This window comes from Magnolia sinica, chromosome 7, assembly GCF_029962835.1.
Source record: "Magnolia sinica isolate HGM2019 chromosome 7, MsV1, whole genome shotgun sequence".
Lineage (NCBI taxonomy): Eukaryota > Viridiplantae > Streptophyta > Magnoliopsida > Magnoliales > Magnoliaceae > Magnolia > Magnolia sinica.
In genome coordinates this window covers 73,353,391-73,376,055 of record NC_080579.1, presented here as the reverse complement: position 1 = coordinate 73,376,055, position 22,665 = coordinate 73,353,391, and the positions used below count along the sequence as shown (strand labels likewise).

Genomic DNA, 22,665 nt, shown 5'->3' with positions numbered 1-22,665 from the left:
TAATCCTTAGCGATTTTTGCTTGAGGTGGTACTCAGGTCATTGCACGGAATTTTCTAAGACATTACAGGGGATTAAGCCTTCTTTTTTCCCCTAGCCATTGTAGAAATCGCTAATCGAACTAGAACGGCTTAAGACGTTATTCCCACAGATGGCGCCAAACTGTTGATGCAGTTTTCTTGCAGACCATCCTCGGTTGACCCTTCTGGACCTGTATAAGAAAAAGGAACAAACAAAGGAGACCTTGACTATTGTAGGGGATCCTCCGATGCTTAAGTCAGGCCTCTGGGTCTTTAAGGGGGATGATCTCTTCGAAAAGAGTCTTCAGACAAGTATTAAGATGAGTGTATGTACCTTTCAAAGGTTATGGGTACCTATATTTGTAGGAATAAAATATAGGCGTCGTGAGGAATCTTTCCTGATAATTTGGAAGGGAATCCGCTCAGATCCAGGATGTATACAGAGATTTTATCTCAATCTCGAAGCTCTTGAGATTTGATCTTATCTTTGGAAGATCTTGGGAGAGATCTTCGGGCCGTTGGAGATATTACTGGACTGTTTGATCCGTGGATAGACTGTAATGGGCAGCCGCTTCATCGATTTATAGTCGAGCTATTATCGAGCTATAGTTGATCCATTACCAAGTTATAGCCGAGCTACATAGCCAATCCAGGGTCGTATTTTGGCTGAATTGTTGCTAACCTATGGGCTTGGTCGGTAATTGGCCATATGAGTGAGTTTGCAATTGCACTCTCTTTAAGGGTCCTTATAGTTATATTGACCTCCTTGAAGGTCGGTCTGTTCTTGGACGTAGAAGCCCCTATTGGCTCAGATTTTGAGGGCTCATGCTGTTTTGTAGAGTTGGTCCATTCCATAAGTCGACCTATCCGACTTAGCTATTTTTAAACCCAACAACGTGTATTAGTAGTAGGACCTCTAGACCGATGGTCACGTGTAATAGGACCTCTAGACGGGGGGCGTTATGATGTATGTATTTTATCCACACCGACCATCCATTTTGAAATATCATTTTACGGCTTGAGCCTAAAAATGAGGCATATCAAAGGCTCCAGTGGACTACATCGCAAAAGCAGTTAGATTGAAAATTACTGGTGAAAACTTCTCGAGGGCCATAGAATATTCGGATATAACTCATTCTTTAGCCCATGATATTAAATTAAATTTTGATTCCAATGGACGGTGTAGATTCGATACATATCCTACAGTGGGCCCCATAACCCTTAACATATGACAACCACGACCCCTTAACACGTGACAATTACGACTCAAGCCCTTAACACATGACAACCTGACTCTTAACACATGACAACCTCGACCCTTAACAAATTATATATGTTCATTGTCTTCTAAGGTAATATATCATAAAATTCAAAATTATTTCCTTCGTTGTCTTTCACATGACAACCACAACCATCCATCTTTACCTCAAATCCATTTCCACACTCACTTCTCCCCACGACAACAATTAGGCCATCCATTTCTATCCACAACTAAAAGTGGCTTCTATCTCTAAGAAAATACTATTCTACAATAAAATAAAATAAAAAATTCATTTAAAATGTCATCCACCTATCCTTAAATTTCATCTCTAAGAAATGCGGTTGTTGGAGAAAAAACAACACTCATTTTTAAGGTTGTAGAAGTTGGCGGTAGTGCCATACGCGAGAAGTTGATGGCGGAGATTGTGCACTAAAAAATGTAGTTAAAGGGGGTGGTGGTGGGTCCCCAGAAGACCTACCTGAAAAGGAAGAAGAAGAGTATTAGGAAAACAACAAAGGAAGAAGAAGAACGTCGGTACAGGCACTATGCTTCACACATGGGCTATTTCATCTTAATTTTTTATTATTATATATATTTAAAACAAAAAAAAAACTATTAGGAAGTCATTTAGGGCTTTTTTTTTTAGTCCTAATTTTTGAGACTTTTGGAATTACCACAAGACTACTTTGGTCAAAATTTCAAAAATAAATAAAGCTTTACTAAGTAACACGTTAGTGGGCATAGAGCTCACTAACATGCCACGCATGCTAGCATGGCACCACAGGTCTAAGAGGTAAGGCCCGTATCCTAGTCCGTACCATTCCTTAGACTCCCTCGATCCTCCCTGTCGAATTTTGGCGACCCAGTGACCTATAATTGGCGTTTGCGCGCGACCCTAAGTCGCACCTGTCAACTCGAGTCGACTCGACCCGACCCTAACAACCGTGTTGTCACCACGGTTCCAACACTGCGTCTCGGGCACCGATGCGATATCCAGGCCAAGAGTTGTGGGCCCTCATTTATTTCGAGGAAAATGCTGCACGTTGCGAATTTCTAGAGAATCTCTACCCAAACATCACATCAATCAATTAAAATACAACCCATACCTAGCCCATCCCTTTCTCACCAATAAGGCATGCTAACCCATACCTCTCTCATCCAAAGTCAACTCTCTCTTTCTCTCCACCCATCACCCATCACCTCTTTCTTACAACACCTCCTCTCTCTTTCTCAATCCATTTCCTAAGCAAACCAAGAGAGAGCAATCACCCAAGCTCTTCTAAAAGAGAGCCAAGTGTGGCCCACTCCCTACCACCCATTCTCTCATCCTAGCCATCCATACTTCATCATCCTCCATCAAAATCAAAGCCAAGGAGCTAAGGAAGCTAAGGGACTAAGAAGGAATGATGTAGGTGGGTGATTTTAGGACATCCACTGTTGATTTTCATTTGAGGGCCCACATTTGGTGGGACCCATTTGATGTATGCATTGTAAGATAGGGAGGGCTCATAGTGGTGGAGTCCCTTCCCTCCACATGTTTCTCTCTCTCTCTCTCTCTCTCTCTCTCTCTCTCTCTCTCTCTTCCTAGTTTGCTGGCCCACCTAATTGGCCCATGTTTGGACGATCCAGACCGTCTAGCAGGTGGAACGACCTTGCTACCCACCCTACTGGACTGACTATCCAGTTGGACGGTTTCAATGATGAGAAGTCACAAATATCTGCTTACTTAAGCTAGTGGGCCACATTGACGTGGACCCACCTTGATGTATTATCCAGCCGTCCATCCAAGCCTCAGGTGGAGCACATCGTGTTATATCCAGCACATGTGACCACCTTGGTGAGTGTTTTATCCCAGCCGTCCATCTGTATGGACCACCTTGATATATGTGGGCTGTCCATATGTGGGATGTGGGATCCGCTGATGTAAGTGTCTTATCCAAGATGTCTAATCCCTGGACGTGGGATGTGGACCCCACAATGATGCATGTGTATCATCCTCACCGTCTAAACCTTGGATGATGGGATGTAGCTAATGTATTGACGTCAGCAAGTTATGCAGGCCCCACTGTGAGCTGCTTCACATCTCAACCATCCATCTGGATGGTGGGGACCACCAACAGCTGTAGCTACTTAACGTCAGCAAGTTTTGTGGCCCATCTCGAGGTATGTAGTATGATCCACACCGTTCGTCCATTTTGGCAGGAGTGGGACCCACCCCACACATGTTGCACATGTGGGGGTGGAGCCCATGATGATGTATGTATTATGTCTCCACACCGTTCATCCATGGACGGTGCTTCATGTGGGGCCAACGTGGTGTATGGCACCGCTGATGTATATGTTTTATATCCCCACCATCTATTCAGTGGACTGCACTATAAAAATAGTGGAGGATTGAATGTCTATCATTGAAACCTGTTTTGGGTCACAAAAGTTATGGATCAATATGGAATTTGTTTTTCCTCTTAATCCAGGTCTTTGTGACCTTATGATTAGATTAGATGGAAAATAAACGTTATGGTGGGCCTTATGATTTGTTTAATAGTGAAAATCATTATCTCCACTGTTATTTGTGCTATGGTCTAGATGATCTTTCGATATGATTCATTTTTGGGTAATGCTCTATAATGTATGGTGGAGATATAATAAAATGAAAATATAGTGCGTGGGTCCCACCTTGATGTAATGTATATTAAGCCCAGATATGAGGCCCATTATGATGTGTTGGAGGCCCATGGGTTGTGGCCCATCGTGATGTATTTGAGGCCCATGGGTTGTGGCCCATCGTGATGTATTTGAGGCCCAAATATGAGGCCCACTGTGATGTGTTGGAGGCCCATGGGTTGTGGCCCATTGTAATGTATTTGAGGCCAAGATTTGTGGCCTATTGTGATATGTTAGAGGCCCATGGGTTGTGGCCCATTGTGATGTATTCGAGGCCCATGGGACGTGGCCCACTGTGATATATTTGAGGCGTATGGAGGTGACCCAATCCGATGTATATGAGGCCCTTGTATGAGGCCCGAAGCGATGTATATGAGGACCAATGTGATGTGTGATTCCACCAGGATGTATGTAATGATGTTTATGATGCCCATCCATGTTCCTAGCTGATATTAAATGGGCCATGCTTTGGGAGCAACGATGGTTTAATGTCCACGTTGTATGAGCAATGATGGTTAGATGTCCACATTGTAACTCTCCTTAGGGCCTGTTGTTAGGCCCATTCTCATCTCCCCTTAATGGGCTAACCCAAATTGTTGGGGCCCCATTGATGATTATATTACTCATATTTCCCTTGATTTAGCTATCCCAATCCGTTGGGCCCCCATTTGATAATAATGCTTTCCACCATACCCTGTAGGACCACCCAAGCCTTGGAGCCCATCTTGTGTTCGTACCGAGCCTTCTATAGGGAATGTGACCCACCTTGTCCTTATTAGGCCCTTATGAAGCCCAGATTGCTACAGGATGGAACGAGCAAGGAAGCCTACTCCTTATTCTTAGGCCCATTGTTGATATGAACAGGCCATCTAAGCCCATCCTTGATATGAGGAGAGTATATAGTTACTGTAGGTGGAAAGATTGGTGGTATCAGGTTTGGTATATCCACTGTTGAGGACCGATCCTCATGTTATGGATTAGATTTGTTGTCCTTCTATGAACCCCGCCATATATATAGGCCGATTATCGATTACGACTATGATTAGTATACGCACTGAGTATGTGTTAGCATAACATTGTGATTGTATGAGGCCCATTGCGATTATATGAGGCTCATTGTGACTATGTGAGGCCCATCGTGATTGTATGAGGCCCATTATGTGATTGTATGAGGCTTATTGCGATTATATGAGGCTTGTTGTGATTATATGAGGCCCATTGTGATTGTATGAGATCCATTATGATTATATGAGGCCCATTGTGATTGTGTGAAGCTCCTTATATGTGCGAGGCCTAATTGTGATGTGTGAGACCCACCATGTGTATGTGATTGTGTGCACGCTACCCGTTCATTATTATGGGCTATGTGCCACCTTATATAGGCCCACCATGATGTATGTGATTATGATCATGCTTAGTATACTTCATGATACATGCCCATATGCATCTTTCGCATGCTTGTTATGAGGAGTGATTGAGTATAGCATGTGCCATTGGGCTGATTGTTTATGGGACTCCATGAGAGACGGAGTTGCCCCATATGTGCGCGCGGTATACGCAAGTTTGATGCATGACTGGATGGTATGGCTCATGCGTCTCGCATTTTGTGACATGATCATTTGGTGCCCTAATGACATCAGGGTTGCACCCTGCACAGCCATATAGTGAATGACCAAATTGGACGCCGAAAATGTTTGGTTTGAGCATATGGGCACTTTGGATGTCCGTGGGTGAAAGTCCTTAAACTCCCATGACCAAGGGATGCTCCAACGTTTAGACCGAGTGGAAAACATGAGCGCCGAGTGCCGAATACCAGGAGGCCTCGCTTCCCACTATGTCGTGGTCGATTGGGAGGGGGTGTGGCCTTACCCGCCTGAGGGAGTAGGCAATGTTAGGCTGAGTCTAACCAGGTTGAGGAATGGGTCCACTATCGACGAGTTTGGCTGATATTGACAAGCGGATGGTGAGGTCTCTCCCACTTACCCAGTTGTGCGCTTGATGGGGCGACAAGCTGGCGTAGAGTATACTAGACCCCGGTGATGATCCCAGAGACGTACTGTACTGAGATGTGGAGTTACATATTTATCATTTGACTCATTCATTCATTCATGTACTATCTACTCAGGCTGGTGGTGCGCAACTAAATCATTGTATGTACCTTCGCAATGATCAGGATTTCAGTTGGAGTACGCAACCAACCTGAGATCAGGAGTTTACCACATAGAGTCTGACTATCCAAATTTAGGTATGAGATTGGTTTGGATAGAAGACCCTTGTGATGGACTCCACAACTTGCGATACTACGTACTATTATCCTGACTTCACACTCCAATTTGGTCATTTCTTTTGCATCGTATATTGCATTGCATCCTCAGCACATGGCATTTGAGTTGCTATGTTTCTGCATTTATATGGCTTGGATGAGGTTGATGGTATTCGTGGCTCTTTAGAATTGCATATTGTATTGCAGTATCGGTATCTAATATTTGGCTCATTTATGACTCCGCATTGCATAGCTAATCTGCATTGCATACTTGATTTTGAATGACTTATAGCCTTACCAGTATTTCGCTTACGCTGATATTGTGTGCTTGACACTTATCTTACGCACACACATACACCACCCTCTAAGCTTTTTATAAGCATATATATGATAGATGCGTGCAGGTGACGATAGGACATAGTCGAGCTAAGACAGGAACATACGACAGAGCTTCCGGAGCTTTTGACATTTATCTTATATTTTCCCTTCTTGTATTGTACTCAAGTTTTTTATTTTAGTGGATATGTGATGATGATGTTGCCTTTGTGATTTGGGTAAACTTGTGGTTATGCTTCTTACGAGATAAATGTACGTTGAAAAGTCCTCTTTATAAGATTGCAGGATCGGAATCTGGCGTATGGGCGCTGGAAGCCGAGAATGGGGTACTACGGAAGCTTTCGGTACCAAATTCGGTGATTTAGAATTTTGTGAGCCCAGTTTCCGAGTTTGGAGGGTGACATAAGATCTAATCCATCTATCATAAAAATGGTACCACCATACTAATGCCCTAGCTGAAGAATCAGATTACTCCAGTTGGTGGGCTACAGTTTTCAAAATGAATATAGGATCATGGCAAACTAGACACCAAGTTTTCTAGCTAACCCCGTCCTCAATATTAAGATCCACGTGCTGGTTGCACCGGATTTCACTGCTGGGAAATATATATACCAGGTCTAAGCAACCCAATGGATAGATTAGCTATGCTGATACATGCATGGCATGTACCCGAGCTCTATTAGCATGTTGATGGGTAGTGGGCTTGCCTCTACCAATGTTAAAGCAGGCACGTATGATCTGATAAAATTTTATCGGATGGCAGGCTACGGTTAGAGATCACAGGACTCATCAATTATGTGTTGGACTAAACAACTTACAAACCAAAGGAAATTGGGCCATGTTGCCAATACCACCTGCACAATGGTAGGCGCTGTGGGGCTCAATGCGAAATACGTGTTTTATATCTATGTCCTCCATCCTTTTTACCCCCTCGTTTAAGGGTATGAACCCAAAAATAAAGCATATATATCCCAAGCTCAAGTGGTCCGCATATCAGGAAATAGTGCGAATAACTGCACCTACCATTGAAACCTTTCAAGGGCCCAAGGTAATTTTTATTTCTCTTCCAAGTTGTTGATATGGGCACTCACACCTGACTAAAGGAAAAAAACAAATCAGCCTGATCCAAAACTTTTTGTGCTTCTCAAGGAGTTTTTAAGGACAGGTGTTTGATCACCACTTCTTGTGGTGTAGTCTACTTGAGTTTTGAATCTGTTCCATTTTCACATTTATGCCCCGAAATGAGCGGACAAAACAAGTGGACAGATGTTGGGTTCTATAGCACCGAATACCACAACCTGATCTGCATCCCTTTCAATGGGACACAAATTGGATACCACGCCCCACCCACCCCTCGCTAGGAACAGATAGGGGCTCTGAGGGGCTACTGTGATGTATGGGTTATATCCACACCATCTATTCATTTTGCCATATCATTTTATGGTATAAGCCCAATAAAGAGGCAATTCCAAGGCTTGAGGGAACCACACAGTAGGGATTAAACACAGTTGAAAACTTGTGGCTCTACAGAAGTTTTGAATCAAGCTTATATTTGCATTTTCCATTCATCCAGGTCTACCTGACCTTACCAATAAGTTGGATGGCAAATAACCATTACAGTGCGCCCGGGAAGGTTTCAACTGTGAATGTCATTACCATCATTGCTTATTGTGTTGCAGTCCACTTAAGCCTTGAATCTGCCTTATTTTTAGGTATGTACCCTAAAATGATACGATAAGATAGATGAATAGTATGAATCAAACTCATACATCATGATGACCTCTCAAGGCTCCTGTCCACTCCTAGCTAGCGATCAGTAGAGTAGTACCTAGCTCGTGTCGTTTTTAAGAACTATTTTTTTAATGACTTTAAGAAAAAAAACAGCTCTGTCATCTAAACAAATCTCAGATTTATGTCTGTACACAGTTTGATAAACATAGAGAATATCCAATCTACATCAGTATCTGCTTTATCGCACACATGGTGCACACTTAACAACTCTTTAAATAGATAAATAAATGACACAGGTACTGCTCTGCCTTTTGTGCAATGAAAACCAACCGCCTCAGCTGTTATTTTTAATCGAGCCCAACGCCTGCTTTTAAAAGTTCCTCCTTTACTCCCCCTTGTCAAAGAAAGGGCACTGGAATTTTACAGTCCCAATCCTACCCGAGTTGATGGTCCAACTTCACCCGTGTTAATAATAGTAGTGATTCTTTAACTACTCATAAGGTATAACTTTACGACAATAGAGACAATTTCATTTCATTTAAAGAAAGCCACGTGTACAAATTGGAATGCCTGCGTATCAAGCACTGCCAGAGTATCAAATAACTACCCTATAAGGATTAGTTTAGAAAATAGAGGAAGCTAACCGCCAATGAGGCTCGCTAGCTGTGCGAGAACCACACCTTTAAGCACTTAAGCCATAGACATGTGGGAGGAAGCCTTACGTGCCAATGAGGCTCACCTGTGTGATAACCACACCATTCACGTGGGGCCCACCATGAACTTAAACTGACCAAAATAATACGCCCATTAAGCTATTAGGTTCATTTTCCCTCGAATACATGTGGTACACTAAAAGGTGGATCGGCCTATTTTTTTGGGTCATTGCATTAGTAGGACATAGGTCCAACCCAAAGAATGGCCAGGATTTCTTGAACGTGTGCAATTCTGGCACGTGTAAACTAACACCTCTCTCTTTCCCAGTCAAGGGAGTCCCATTGAAAATAGAATATCCACGAAGCAAGGATGCTATCACCACCCTATAATAAGAGATCGGTCGTGAGTTTTCTGTAATCCAAATCCCTGTGGTGCCCACTCTGATATCTGTGTGAAGTAAACTCCATCCATTAATTTCGCCAGCTTATGTGGGAACCTGATTGTCTCCTGACTGAATCACCGGATATGCCTGGTGACCTGACATGGCGGAATTTGAATGGACCACACATACTGCTGTTAGAGGTGGTCCCGATCAAGTAGGTACTCTACCAAACAACATTCAAAGTACATGTTTTAAACGAACCCATGTAAAAAGCACGTCACAAACACGTCAGGTTGCGCTCTTTTATGGAGCCCGCTCCAGTGGAACCAGTACCATCGTAACCGATGGCAGTACTGGCCAGATGTGGGGCCCAGTGATGTGTTCATAGAATCTAACCCGTTCATCAGATGCTCCACCTCAGAAAGTCCCACCCCTAAAAATCATCCACATCCAAAACTCAGGTTCACCATAGCACATGGGACATTTTGAAAGGGAAGGCTCATAGTTGATTAGAGTAGAGAACCTACCGTGTTGCTTACATAATATCCAGTATGTTCAGACCCCTCACCCAGGCCCATTGAAACGTCAGCCAAAGTCAGGCTGTTTTCGGATTCAGGTGTGTCCCTTTTAAATTGAAGTCTCGTCCTTCCCCTCATGGCTTTCTTCCTTTTTTTGTGGCCACTTAAGGACTGGATCATGATGAGTATTGGGCCTTAGGAGTTTCTTGAGGTAACCCATCTGATGGATGGATCGGATGGTTTGAATACATCACGTGTACTCAACATCTGGCTGCTACCATCATAAGTCTATGGTGTGGTAAAGGCACCACTGGTGACGCCCTTCTACTATTGGTAACAGAATAGTACAAAATTGTACTTGTCTTACCATAAGCAGAAAATATTTGGGTGTATTTATTAGCCAAGAGGGTGCCTATATCAATTTCCCTTTAATTGCGATTTTCAGAAGGCTAAAGCAAGATAAGACTCCTTTCTATTTTATAATCATCCTCAAAACACTCCCAAAGAAATTTTTCGTACCAAACAGATCAGTACAACTTTGATATTCTGGCTGAATGTCAGAGTTGATTTGCATGCACTGAGATATTGCACATGTGGCATGCAGGTACTAAAATTAAACCGTTCAAGTCATGGGACCCAGCTTAGATATAGAGTAAACCGAAAATTACGACAGATTTTGTTTATCAAATGGCTGATTAGTGGACATTTAATGGAGGATTTGTATTGAGAATCGTTAACATCCCAGATTATTTTTTAGAAAAATCAATTTAATGGATCATGCAATCCATCTGAATTTTGGATAGAGTCCTATCTACTGTGGATCCGCAATTTGATTGGTTTAATCTGAGTCATTGAATTCCACAGTTGCGATTTCCGGGCTGCATATCCGCCATCACACTCTGCCAGAGTACATTAAATAACTCACCTCGGCCCTCACACACCTCTCATGAAAGTGGGAGACTAAATAGCGTGTCTGCCACAACTTAGTACATAACTCTTCCGGGCACATAAGGCATGCAGACACCCCAATCATGATATCAGTCCCCATTTCGATGGACCACACCCTTAAAATCACACCCGTCATCAATCATTTTGATTGCCAATATTTCCATCTCATCCATCCATTTCAAGATCACCGATCAGATGGTTAGGATCACCCGATCCATAAGATTTCCCCTACCCCTACAACGCTCCATCCAAGTTGGGGACTGACCATTCACACCATCCGCATAGGCGCACACGTATGCCACGTGCAACATGGATCAATGGCCACAATTTAGTGAATTGTGTCAAACAAACAAGATACTCCAACCCCTCATGTATGCTAATCCTACCCTTGATGGTACCTCTTGTGAGTCTAGATGCTCCAAGTCCAGCCACGTCTAAAAAATTTCTAAGATTGTTGAGGGAGAAAATGCTTCCCTAAATGACAAAACTCAAAAGAGAAAGGCCCACAAAAGTCCAATTTAATGGCTGTGATGGGTAGTTGGCTGATTTCAATGACCTTAACTGCAAATGTAGAATAGAAAAACTTTGAAACTTTTCCTTGCCTAGACGACCTCATTTATACATTTACCAACCTACTATGTGACCTTTCTTTTATTTCCATTGATGGGTGGGCCCCATTTCTTTAACGCCCAAACAGGCCTATAAAGAGCAGCACTTCCTAATTACATAATCACATTGTCTTGCCTGCTTTTGGGTCTACCCTTCCCATTTCAACTCTTCTTTTGGTTAGTGTTTGGTGAGCATAAAATGGCTCAGGGAAGAGGCAGTGCAAGGCGGTCAGCGGTCGGTGCTGTGGCCGTGCTACTCTGCCTACTTGTGCACTGCGAGATCGCTCATGCGGCAGTGTATAATGTCGGAGATAACGGCGGGTGGACCTTTAATGTTGTGAATTGGCCCAAAGGAAAGCGTTTTAGGGCGGGAGATGTGCTCGGTGAGTCCTCGATGTTTTTCTTTTTTAGTGTATTTTTGTGTTGCTTTTGTGCTAATGCACTGGATTCCACCGGAACTCGAAGTGATGGCTGTTTTGCCTAGGTTTTGGTGGCTCAAGCCAAAACTCGGTCTGCTTGGCCGTCCAAGCTATCAATCAGTTGGGACCCACCATGTAGATTCCATGGTGGCACATCTGATAATAGGCCTACCTTCTAAGCTAGCCTCATGTAACTTGTGGTGTTCCTCAGTGACCTAGGAGATGCCATTGCCTATCACTCAGGCTCAATATGTTAGTGGACCAGTCTAAGTTGAGGCCATGGCATCTATGTGAGAGACCCACCTGTTGGACAGCTTGGATATTTGACATGCTTGGCACATGTGGAGGCACATAGAGAGGCTGGTCTTCACATAGTAAGCCTCTAAAATGGGTGACCTCTATTTTTCTCACTTCATTTTTATTTAATTTCATGTTGCCTTGCCTGATTATGTACGCACCCTTGTGCCCATGTGGTCCAGTTTTCAAGTATGACTCAACGAGCCACAACGTGGTCTCGGTGAACAGCAACGGTTACAATGGCTGCACGACTCCGAGGGGTGCTAAGGTGTACAAGACCGGGAACGATCGGATCACGCTGGCCAAGGGACAGAACTTCTTTATCTGCAATTTTGTGGGACACTGTCAGGGAGGGATGAAGATCGCAGTTACTGCAGCGTAATTAGGCTTTCGTCTTGCATAAATGATACATATATAGTTACTAATAGATAATCACTATGTAATGTGTTTCTTAAGGCTGATCTTCATGTCACTGGATTGGCTACTAAATAAGAGAAACGGTGTGTAATCAACCTTGTCCAAGTTTCATTGGAGTATTTGATCTTATATTTGATGATTTAGGACCCGTTTGGATGTCACCCAAATCGCATTTTTCTTTAGAGAAATGATAAACTGGGTTTTTTAGGCGTCCACCATACATGGAAGCAACATCATATTAGGGGTCATTTGGGACCTTGGATTTGGATTTTAATTTAAGAATTTAAATCTAAGATTTTTAATCCCCAAGGCTTTCATTTTATCAATTGTGTTTTGGCAACTTAGATTTTCAATCCTGTGGATTTTATAAGCTAAACTTGCTACCAAAAATTTGAAGAATGTTACTGAAGAGCAATTACGTTAGTCGGAGAGGATTGGAAAAAAACCTTGAACCCACTTTTCAAGTGGATTTGAAATCTGCCAAAATTAATTGTGCCAAACATGACTGTTTTGTTTTTTTTTTTTTTTTTTTCAATAAAAGGTGGAAAGATCGCATTGAATGAAAACTGGGCTGTACATTCATTCGGGTGGGCCCTAACAAAAAGGAACTGGGCCTCGCCTATCATATAAAACAGGCCAAAAACAACAACAAAAGAAACCGGTAGAGATGTGGAAGGCCTAGGAATTTTTGAGGGAACCTAGCCCCACATTGTTTAAGAAAACTAGACCACAGATAGACGACGGAAGCGAAGTGGAGAGGGAAAAGTAGGAAGAAACTTGAGAATCACTCCCAAGCTTCGCTAAACTATCTGCAGGAGCGTTGCCCTCTTTAAGCACATGCCGAAAAATCAGCCGTCCATAATTCTTCATGTTAGAGATCCTCGAGCTCCAGTTTCTCCAAATCCATGATGGGTTGGAAGAGTGGTTGAGAATGTCCACCACTAACCTAGAGTCAGACTCTACTACTATTCTCGTCAGGCCTTGCGAAACGCAGTGGACCAGCCCATCCCAAACTGCTCTGAATTCAGCAAGATTGTTAGAGCTAACGCCGTACTTCGCTGCATAAGCAAAAAGAAAAGACCCATTCTCAGATCTGCAGATCCCCTGCCACCTGAAGGGCTAGGATTACCCCTAAAGGACCCATCAGTATTGAGCTTTACCCATCCAGGTGGAGGATGGGCCCACCTAACTGTTGCGCAGCATGCCAACAACGCAGTGAACCAAGATCCAATCTCCAGTCTCACTCACAGACAATAAACATGAAGAAATATAAACTAGAAGAAGAATCAAAACATTCCAAACAAACCACAAGACAAGATATACGTGGAAAAACCCCAAACAAGGGTAAAAAACCACGGATGCAAACTTCCACTATGAAGAAAACGAAGATTACAAGGCAATATACTTACCTCTTGCTTGGAAGTACAAAGAAAACACTTTGCCCATACCTTAGAATTATTTCCCATACCCTAAAAAAGCCCTTGGGACACCTATTTATAGTTTAAGCAACTTCCCTTTCACACCTCTGCGAAAACTGATTCAAAAATCTGCAGTCCGCATCAAATCCGGAAACGAATCTGCGTAACCTTGACTGGTCGAGCAGGCTGCTCGACGGGTCGAGTGGACCTTCGACTGGTCGAGCAGGAGCCTCGACCGGTCGAGTACCTCGAAACCCAAAACTTGATGCTCACTGGACTTTGAGTCGAGTAGTCCTTGATTGGTCGAGTGGGCCACTCGACCAGTCGAGCAGGGCACTCGATTGGTTGAGCAGCCCCCAGATGTGGCTCCACATCTCAACACTAACTAGGTTAACCGAGGACCGAGGATGGGTGTGGTGGACAATCCTCAGACTATGCAGAGTCAGTACCGTTGACCGATTAGAAGGTGTGGGAAGATGCAGGATCTTCCCAATATGTTGCAGCCACTAGACTACACGGCCAATTGTTGCTGATGGAGACATACATTTCTCCTCGAATCTGGCATTGTTCCTAGCGATCCATAGATGTGGAAGGCTAAACATGACTTAGATTCCTAACAATGACCCCTTAAATTCATCCTTCCAAAAGACCCCTTAAATTCATGTTGGACTCAAAAGAAACCTAACTGCAATTTGAAGCCCGCTTAGCCTGGGAAATCTTTTTAATATTTATGAAGAAGTTCCTCTTCATAAAGATTAATCTTTTTAATCTTTGAAGTAGAGCCCAAAATGGCCTAAAAACTCGCTTGTGTACATTGAATATGGACCATCGGTTATCCTTTTCCTGAGCATGAACTTACTAAGACATACTTGTATACGAATGCCTGGGGATGTTGCACCAGCTAAAAGATCAGATCTCAAGTGCCAATTTCGCACATATGGGTCCCATGGTTGTAGATGGGCCACTGCCAATTGCATTGCATTCATGATTCTCTCTTCTTCTTTTTTCACCAATGAGGTGTCCCACGTGGAATAATTAAGCGAATTCATTTTCCAACTGTCCCAACAACGCGCCTTGACCAAATTAGTGCATGTGGGGTCCACCAAATAGGCATTAAGATTCTATCATAGTAGAGGGCCCACGAAATTCAAACCAAAATCTCTTTAAAAGAGATGGGATATGGAATATGTCCCAATTTTTCCACTTTTCAGAGCATGTAGAAAACATTGAAAATGACTCCTTGTCCACTAAAAAAAAAAGGGTGGTTCTCTTTTCAACTGAGGATGACTTTCTCACTAGTAGAGCTGGGCATCGGTCGGGAACGGATCGGATTGGGTCCAACTTGGTCCGATCCGAAATCTCTATGGCTTAACCCGAACTCGATCCGATCTGGGACCGAGTCTGGGTCACCTGACTCGGACCAATCCAAAATGTGCTTTGCCTTATCTTATTTGAGACTGACTCGGTCAGGAAAATCGAGTCAGATCGGATTGGGCTCAGTTCGGATAAGAGACATGTAGGATAAGAGAAAACATGCCATGTTCCGTTGATTTCGAACAGTGGAAAAGAAAAGCCGAACACAAGAGAATCATCAGCTCTCTCGTCGAAAGGTCAGTTTCTTTTCAGTCGCATGCTGGAATAAAATTCACTTTTCTGTCTTTCTCTTTCTACCTGAAATGTGGAAAAGACCCGCTTAGATGTTAGTCCGCTTTTCAGGTGTTGTTCATGGGCTTTGTGGATTTCGGTGGGTTTTTCCTTATTTGAATTTGATGGGTTTTAGTGGGAGTTTGAATGGAAGGTTTTTAGGATATGGTTTTGGGTTTTAGAGATGTTTTTTTTTTTTTTTTTGGATGGAAAGTTTTGAATAAAGGGGAAGATGATTTTGAGAGGATTTGGTGATGTGGGTTGTTTGGATTTTTCGAAAATGAGAGGTTTTTGAATCTGTGTTTTGGGTTTTAGAGGTGGATATTTTGGTGCAATGTATTTTTGAGAATAGGGGAAGATGATTTTGAGAGGATTTGGTGACATGGGTTGTTTGGATTTTTGGGAAATGAGGTTGTTTTTGGGCACGGTCCGGATCGGATCTACTCGGATCGGATTCCGAACCGGATCGGGTTGTATCAGCGCCAATCCGAACTCGACCCGAAAAGATTTTGAATCTGGATGGAACTACCTGATTTGCACCAATCTAGACCGTTGGTTCGGTTATGATCAGGTCGGATCCACCAGATTGGATCTGTTTTGCCCAACTCTACTCACTAGTAGCTTTGGCATGTGTCAATCTATGGACCATTGCCAATATTCATGCCATCATTGTGGTGGAGGCCAATCACGGCCGTAGACATTCAATAGACAATCTTCTCCATATGAGCTTGGTAAATTCAAATGTTTGTGATACGTCTTTATAAAAGGAACCCATGAAGACCACTTATAACACATGATATCAATGCCGGCAACAACTTACAAGCATCCATGAAAATCCCGTCTTTAGGATCATCCACACCATTGAATTGATCGGCCTGAGGTCCAAAAAATTAGTTGATCGCTTGATCCTAAAAGCGATGATGAACTTTTTTCAAGTGGAATTCGGACCGTCCAATATTTCTCTTCCTTGCCTCGGGGTTATGCCTTCTGTGGTTGTTCGTCGTATTTTCAATTTGGTCACATGAGAAGTACATGAATGTTAAATTGAATTTGTGGCTCAATTCAACCGAAAACTATGACTCTAAGCATCGAGATAGACCAATGCACAGTTTATGACCAAGATCGAATGACATCGGCGCCCATTTAGCCACTTGCTTAGTATGTAAATAGGTTAAGGCGATATACAAAGGGTATAGAAACTTGATCGAACAAGTTCGGGCTGGCTGAACATGCCACGAAAAACCTTATGTGATCTGTAAATTTGCAAAAAATCATGTAGGGTTAGCTGAAGACAGTTAGGTTAGCCGAACCAGATGTCAAGCTGGCCTAACTTGAGTGTATTTTTACATAAAAGATGATCATAATAATGCTATGTGAAATATGCCTAACCTAAGGTCAATCTAAGGTTATACCACCTGATGGTTGACTCATATGGAGTGTTCCGATCTTCGAACCATGTACTTTCATGACTTGAGATGTTGAGACTTCCCTGTGACGCTTAATCGAGTCGATAATATATCTTTATAAGTTGTCGAAGAGAATCTTCATGAGAGCTTGCGATCCTTTCTGGACTACGAACTTTGACAACTAAATTGTGCTTGAGTATAAGCACTTACAATCTCCCCCTTTGTCAATTTCGTGACAAAACTCACTCATTCAAACTTACAACTCATCACAACATATTACAACATCTCAATAACACATCCTATACATACAAGCAATGATTCAAAGGAACATTTAAGCATCAATAGAGATATCTTGGATCTTGTCACTTCCCCTTAGATCATGCATACGAAACTCCCCCTAAGCACTTAGTCACATATATCACATGTAACAAATATATATATATATATATATATATATATATAATTCCATAGAATTTATGCATGCAAGTGTAGCTTTTCTCCCCCTTTTTGTCAGAAGTTGACAAAGGAAGAAACAAAATAAATGAAGCATTCAGATACATAATCAACGATAATAATATACAACATAAAAATACACTAAATATATCTAGATGTATGGAAGGAAAGAGTTATCATCTTGGTGCAAATAATCCAAAATAGAGAATTAAGGTTATTACAGACCGTAATAAAAATTTATCAATCAGAGCTAGAAGAGGATGGTGCAGGCATATTAGGATCATTGATCTTCAGACTCCTACTAAAACGATGAAAGTATTTTTTTCATGTATTTCATTTGTTGTTTCTAATTCTGAAGCAATGCTTCCTGTGAAATATGCAAATTGTCCACATTCTTCTCTAAGCTCGCTAACCTCTTAGAAAATTGCAAAGGCTGGAAGTCTGAATCATTTGTATCTCATGATTCTTCCAAATTAGCAAAGATGTCGTCCATGTTGACATCTCCTTCAGGAACTTCTTCCTGATCACCTCACTGCTTAGGTCTCAACTCAAGTTTCATCATGTTTAAGTTTGCATTTTCAAATGGAAGCTCGGACTCTGGTGCTTCAATCATGGGAGTTTGGACATTGTACCACAAAGCAATGTAAGTCATAAAGAATGTAAATTGAATGGACCCATGACAAGGATGAAGACGATATTAAATAATCAAGTACGATATCAATGATGGAAGATAAATACAAATACTAGAAACAACGGAGTGCATAATGCACATCATGTAGGGAGTAAGATCAGTCTTATTCTCGGCCCTTGGATAAATATTAGAAGTGAAGATGTGATGAAGAACATGGTATTTTGAAAGAAGATTATAAGTGGGGAGAGAGTTACCGGTACGCCATTGTGTGTTAAAACCACATAACACCCGGGTGATGGAATTTCTTTTCGAAGAATACATGTCTTCAAAAAAAGTTGGGATATGAATTATATCTTTTGCCATATCAATGCCTATAATAGATGATATGATGGATGGTGTAATGGTGACAGTATCTTCCAAAAAAATTGAATATAAAATGTTAATGCTTCAGAAGAAACGTCACGAATGGATGCAAACATCCCTTGAACAATTGACCGGTAAGTTGCTCCACCCCAATCAAAAAATTTCTCCCATCCTACCTTGGAGAGAATTTCAAAAAGACCAAATCTAGCAATGTGATTAACATTCACGGTGTGCTTAACGATTATACTTTGAGTACGAAAATCCTGTACATTCTCTGAGTCATCCTCTGGTGTGCGAATTATGCGCATGTTGAGGGTCAAATATTGCATATTATCCCCCATTTATTACTTAGTTTTATGAACATGATAATCCTTAATGTTCTATTTTAATCATGTTTGTGTTGCAAGGTGAATTTAAGAGATTGGATTGAAAAGGATGATAAAAACATAGATTTAATGCTCGAGAATCACCAAGCCAAAAATTGGATCTTAGAAGACCAAGAATGAAGAATTCACATGCCAAAGATCCAAGTCAACCAAGTCAAGAATGAAGAAAGTCAAAGTTTTAAAGTGAATTTCCATGATCTTCGACTAGTCCAAGGCCTGCTTTGACTCGTCTAAGCTCCTGCTCGACTAGTCAAGGAAACTTTGACTCGAACTCCAACAACATCAAATTATAAAATCCTGTCACCTTCGACCAGTCGAAAGTTGTCCTTGACTAGTCAAGGGTTACGCAGGTTTTGCGTGGACTATGTAAATTTGAGGCGATTTTCGAATTTTTCCAAGTCGGTGTGAAAAGAGGTGATGCACAATTATAGATAGGAGTCCCTAGGATGTTCCTAGGAATCTTCTAGGTTTGAGGAGTGGAGCAAAAGGGTGGAGCCGCCATCCGAGAGTTTTTCTTATTCTTCCTTAGTTGATGTTTTGTTTAAGAGTTCCTAGTTTAATCATGTTTATGGTTGGTTAAACCTCTTAGCTAGGGCTAAAAGGTGAAGCTTGTAGCATGATTGAGATGTTTGCTTTGTTTTGATTCATGTTTTATTGAACTCTCTTAGATTCTAGTTTGATTATGAAAGAATATTTTTAGTTTTTAATGGTTTGTTATGATAAATTACAATAGATCTGCGTTAGCTTGAGATATCTTCTTTTCCTGAATTGAGATTGTGAAATTAGGAAATCATGTTATTCATCATCATCCCTTGGGCATGGTAGGATGATGAAATCCTTCTTAACTTTCACAAGTCTCTTATGATTGGTTGTGGGATTGGTAAATCATGTTGTTTGCCTTGTCTCTTGGGCATGGTTAGGTGATGGAGTCACTTCCAAATCCTCACAACCCTCATCCATTGATGATTAGATCCATGAGAAGTTCATAGAGCTGACAAATCTCTTCTTACCAATTGAATAGGATAGGACTCTGATTCCAGTTGTATCCTTGAATCAAGCAAGGTAGCCTCCCAATTGCTACAAGTGGATCCTTGGAAACCCTAGTTTTCACCTTTGACTTTGTTAGTTTTAATTACTTTAATCACAATCACTCTTTCAATTATTGAAATTTAGTTTTAGTTCTTCATCTAGTTGTAGTTCTAGTTAAATCCAGGAGACACACAGGTTCAGTCCCTATGGATTTGACCTCAGTCTCACCGAGATTATTACTACATCGCGACCCTATACTTGGGGTTGTGAACAAGTTTTTGGTGCCGTTGCCGGGGACTAACGGTTCCATTTTTCTGAGATTAACTAGTTTTGGAATTAGGTTAAGATTAAGATTTTTCTACTTTCTATTTTTTGGTTTTTTTTTGTGAGTTATTTGTTATACTAACTTTGCTTTCTAATTCTAGGATAGAAACTTTCCTAATTTATTTTTAGAAACTATTTTTTTTTTGAAACTTTCTATTTTCTGTTTTTTAGAAACTTTCTATTTTCTGTTTTTTAGAAACTTTCCTTTTTCATTTTTTTAGAAACTAGGATGCTTTCCTTATTTCCTTTTTAGAAACTAATTGCCTTCCTTTTTTTCTTTTACGGGATCTTAACATTGAAACTTCTAATTTGGTAACTTCTTTCTAATTCTCTCCTTCTATTTCTAAATTTCTATTTCCCTCTTTCTTTCTAGGTTTAGGTTAGAATTTTTCTTATTTTATGATTGTTTTTTTAGGGTTTTTCAGGATTTTTCAATTTTCGGATTTAGTGTTTTAGGATTCATCTTTTATTTTCTCTCTTTCTTCTTTCTTCTCTAACATTACTAACATAGTTTGACTGTTGTGAGTTTGTAGGGTTTTCAATTCTAGTCTTTCTCTTTTGGTAACTTCTTCCTTCTACTTACTCTTCATATTTCTATAGAATTTTTTTAGGAACTAACTTTATAATTAGAATCAGAATTAAGGTTTCACCATGAATGAACCAGAGTGGCTAGAGTGGACACGTAGATATGCTAATGAGAGGGCCATGAAGAAGTGTTTGATGATTATGTTAGGAAACAACCTATGTCTCGAAATTTTTCTAAAAGCATCATCGAGAACCGACTGGAACCCAATGCTCCACCAGTTAAGAAGTCTTTACGCAATCATATACGGGAGAATAACTACACTCCACAAATTAAGAGAACAGTACATGATTATTGGGGTCATCGTGATTATTAGACTGAGAACTATTATCACCCATTAGACAAGAAGAAAATAATGCATGATTCTATTATGGGTGACAATGTGTACCAACAACCATCAAACTCACCCGCATATGACCTACTCGACTATGATCAGTGGGAACATTAACATTGGAGAGATGAACCACCAATTGATTTTAATGACTATTCCCTTGGATTCCCTACTTATGAGATTGAACTAGAAACAATCCAAGATGAGTCAATTCAGAAAGACACAAAAGCTCAAGAACAATTCGACCAATATGTCACACAATCATGTGAATTGCTTAAATCCTCAATTCAAAGAATTCAGTTGCACCTTATAGAGGAGGAATAGGCTAGGTTATCCCAGCCTCAGCCTAATTCAGAAACACAATGCAAAGAAAGTGATCCTAACTCGCTTATAGAAAGTACTGAAATTGAGAATAAAGAGTTGGATTTTGTTAATGAGCGTATGGTTCACTTTCTCGAAGAGTCGATCTCAATGACTGTCCATAGAAGTGATCAAGAAACACTATTAGCTTTCAAATATAATGATATTAGCATGCTTCACTCACCTGACACACTTCGTTTCAATGAAGAGGAAGAGGTTAGTTTATTCGAGCCTCAACCCAACCTAAAAACAAAGTGTGCGGAAAGTGATCCCATCCCACTGGTAAACTGCACTGAATTAGAAGACGATGAGTATTGGGATGTTAATCATGAATGTACAACCCAAATTCCCCTAGAATGGATCTCAAGTTTGGTCCAAATCATTGATCAAGAAGTACAGAAAGTGGTGGGTCATAATGATCTACTTACCCATCTGACATGTCTGATTTAAATGTGGAGGACGAGCCCCTTTCAACCGACCCTTCCAACTCTTATGAAACATGTTTAGACCACTCCCCTAATTTAAATTATAAGATGGTTAGGGAGATGGATGAGTTGCTCGATAAGACTCTGGAATTTGAGGCCACCCAGTTGAGACCACCATCTGAGCTATCAATTCTTGACGATTCAATGTCTCTTCTGAGTAGTATTAATGAACAAAGTCCTCACATCAATGCTTCATCTACTGATCCTCAATCTGTTTGTGTAGGGCAGTAGCAAGAGAGCATGCTTCCATCTACTTTCAAAGAAGATGGAGTCCTTGAGCACATCATTATAGATTTCAATGTGGAGAATGAGTCTCTCTCAACTGAATCTCTTAGCTTCCTGGAAGATTGCTTGGCACACTTTGAAAATCTAAATGATAATATGATAACGGAAATAGTGGATGCCTTGCAAGATAATACCTCGGTAGTTGTTACTGACCGAATGAACCCTTATTCTGAAGCCCCTCCTTCCCCAAATCCTGAATGTTTGCTATTAAAGGAGAAGAAGATGAAAATTGAACTGGAGTTTAAAACTTTAAAATGTATTGAGACTACATCACCTATTGAGAATTTCTCTGAATTTTATCTGCTTGTAGTCTCTGATTCACCATGTTGTACTAACTTTGAAACTTTCTCTATCACAGGTGAATCATATATACTTTGGACACATCAGGAGATCAAAAAGAAACCTTATGCTGAGGTTCATAAATTTCTCTGAAAATTCATGCTCTAGGGCA

General features: G+C 41.2%; 1 protein-coding gene across 1 annotated transcript; it reads left to right on the top strand.

Moving 5' to 3' along the window:
• The first annotated feature begins 11,500 nt into the window (after window positions 1–11,500).
• LOC131251442 (basic blue protein) lies at window positions 11,501–12,621 on the top strand. Its single transcript, XM_058252132.1, has 2 exons — window positions 11,501–11,766; window positions 12,282–12,621. The coding sequence occupies exons 1-2, from the start codon at window positions 11,583–11,585 to the stop codon at window positions 12,479–12,481; spliced, it is 384 nt and encodes a 127-aa protein (XP_058108115.1). The 5' UTR covers window positions 11,501–11,582; the 3' UTR covers window positions 12,482–12,621.
• The last annotated feature ends 10,044 nt before the right edge of the window (window positions 12,622–22,665 follow it).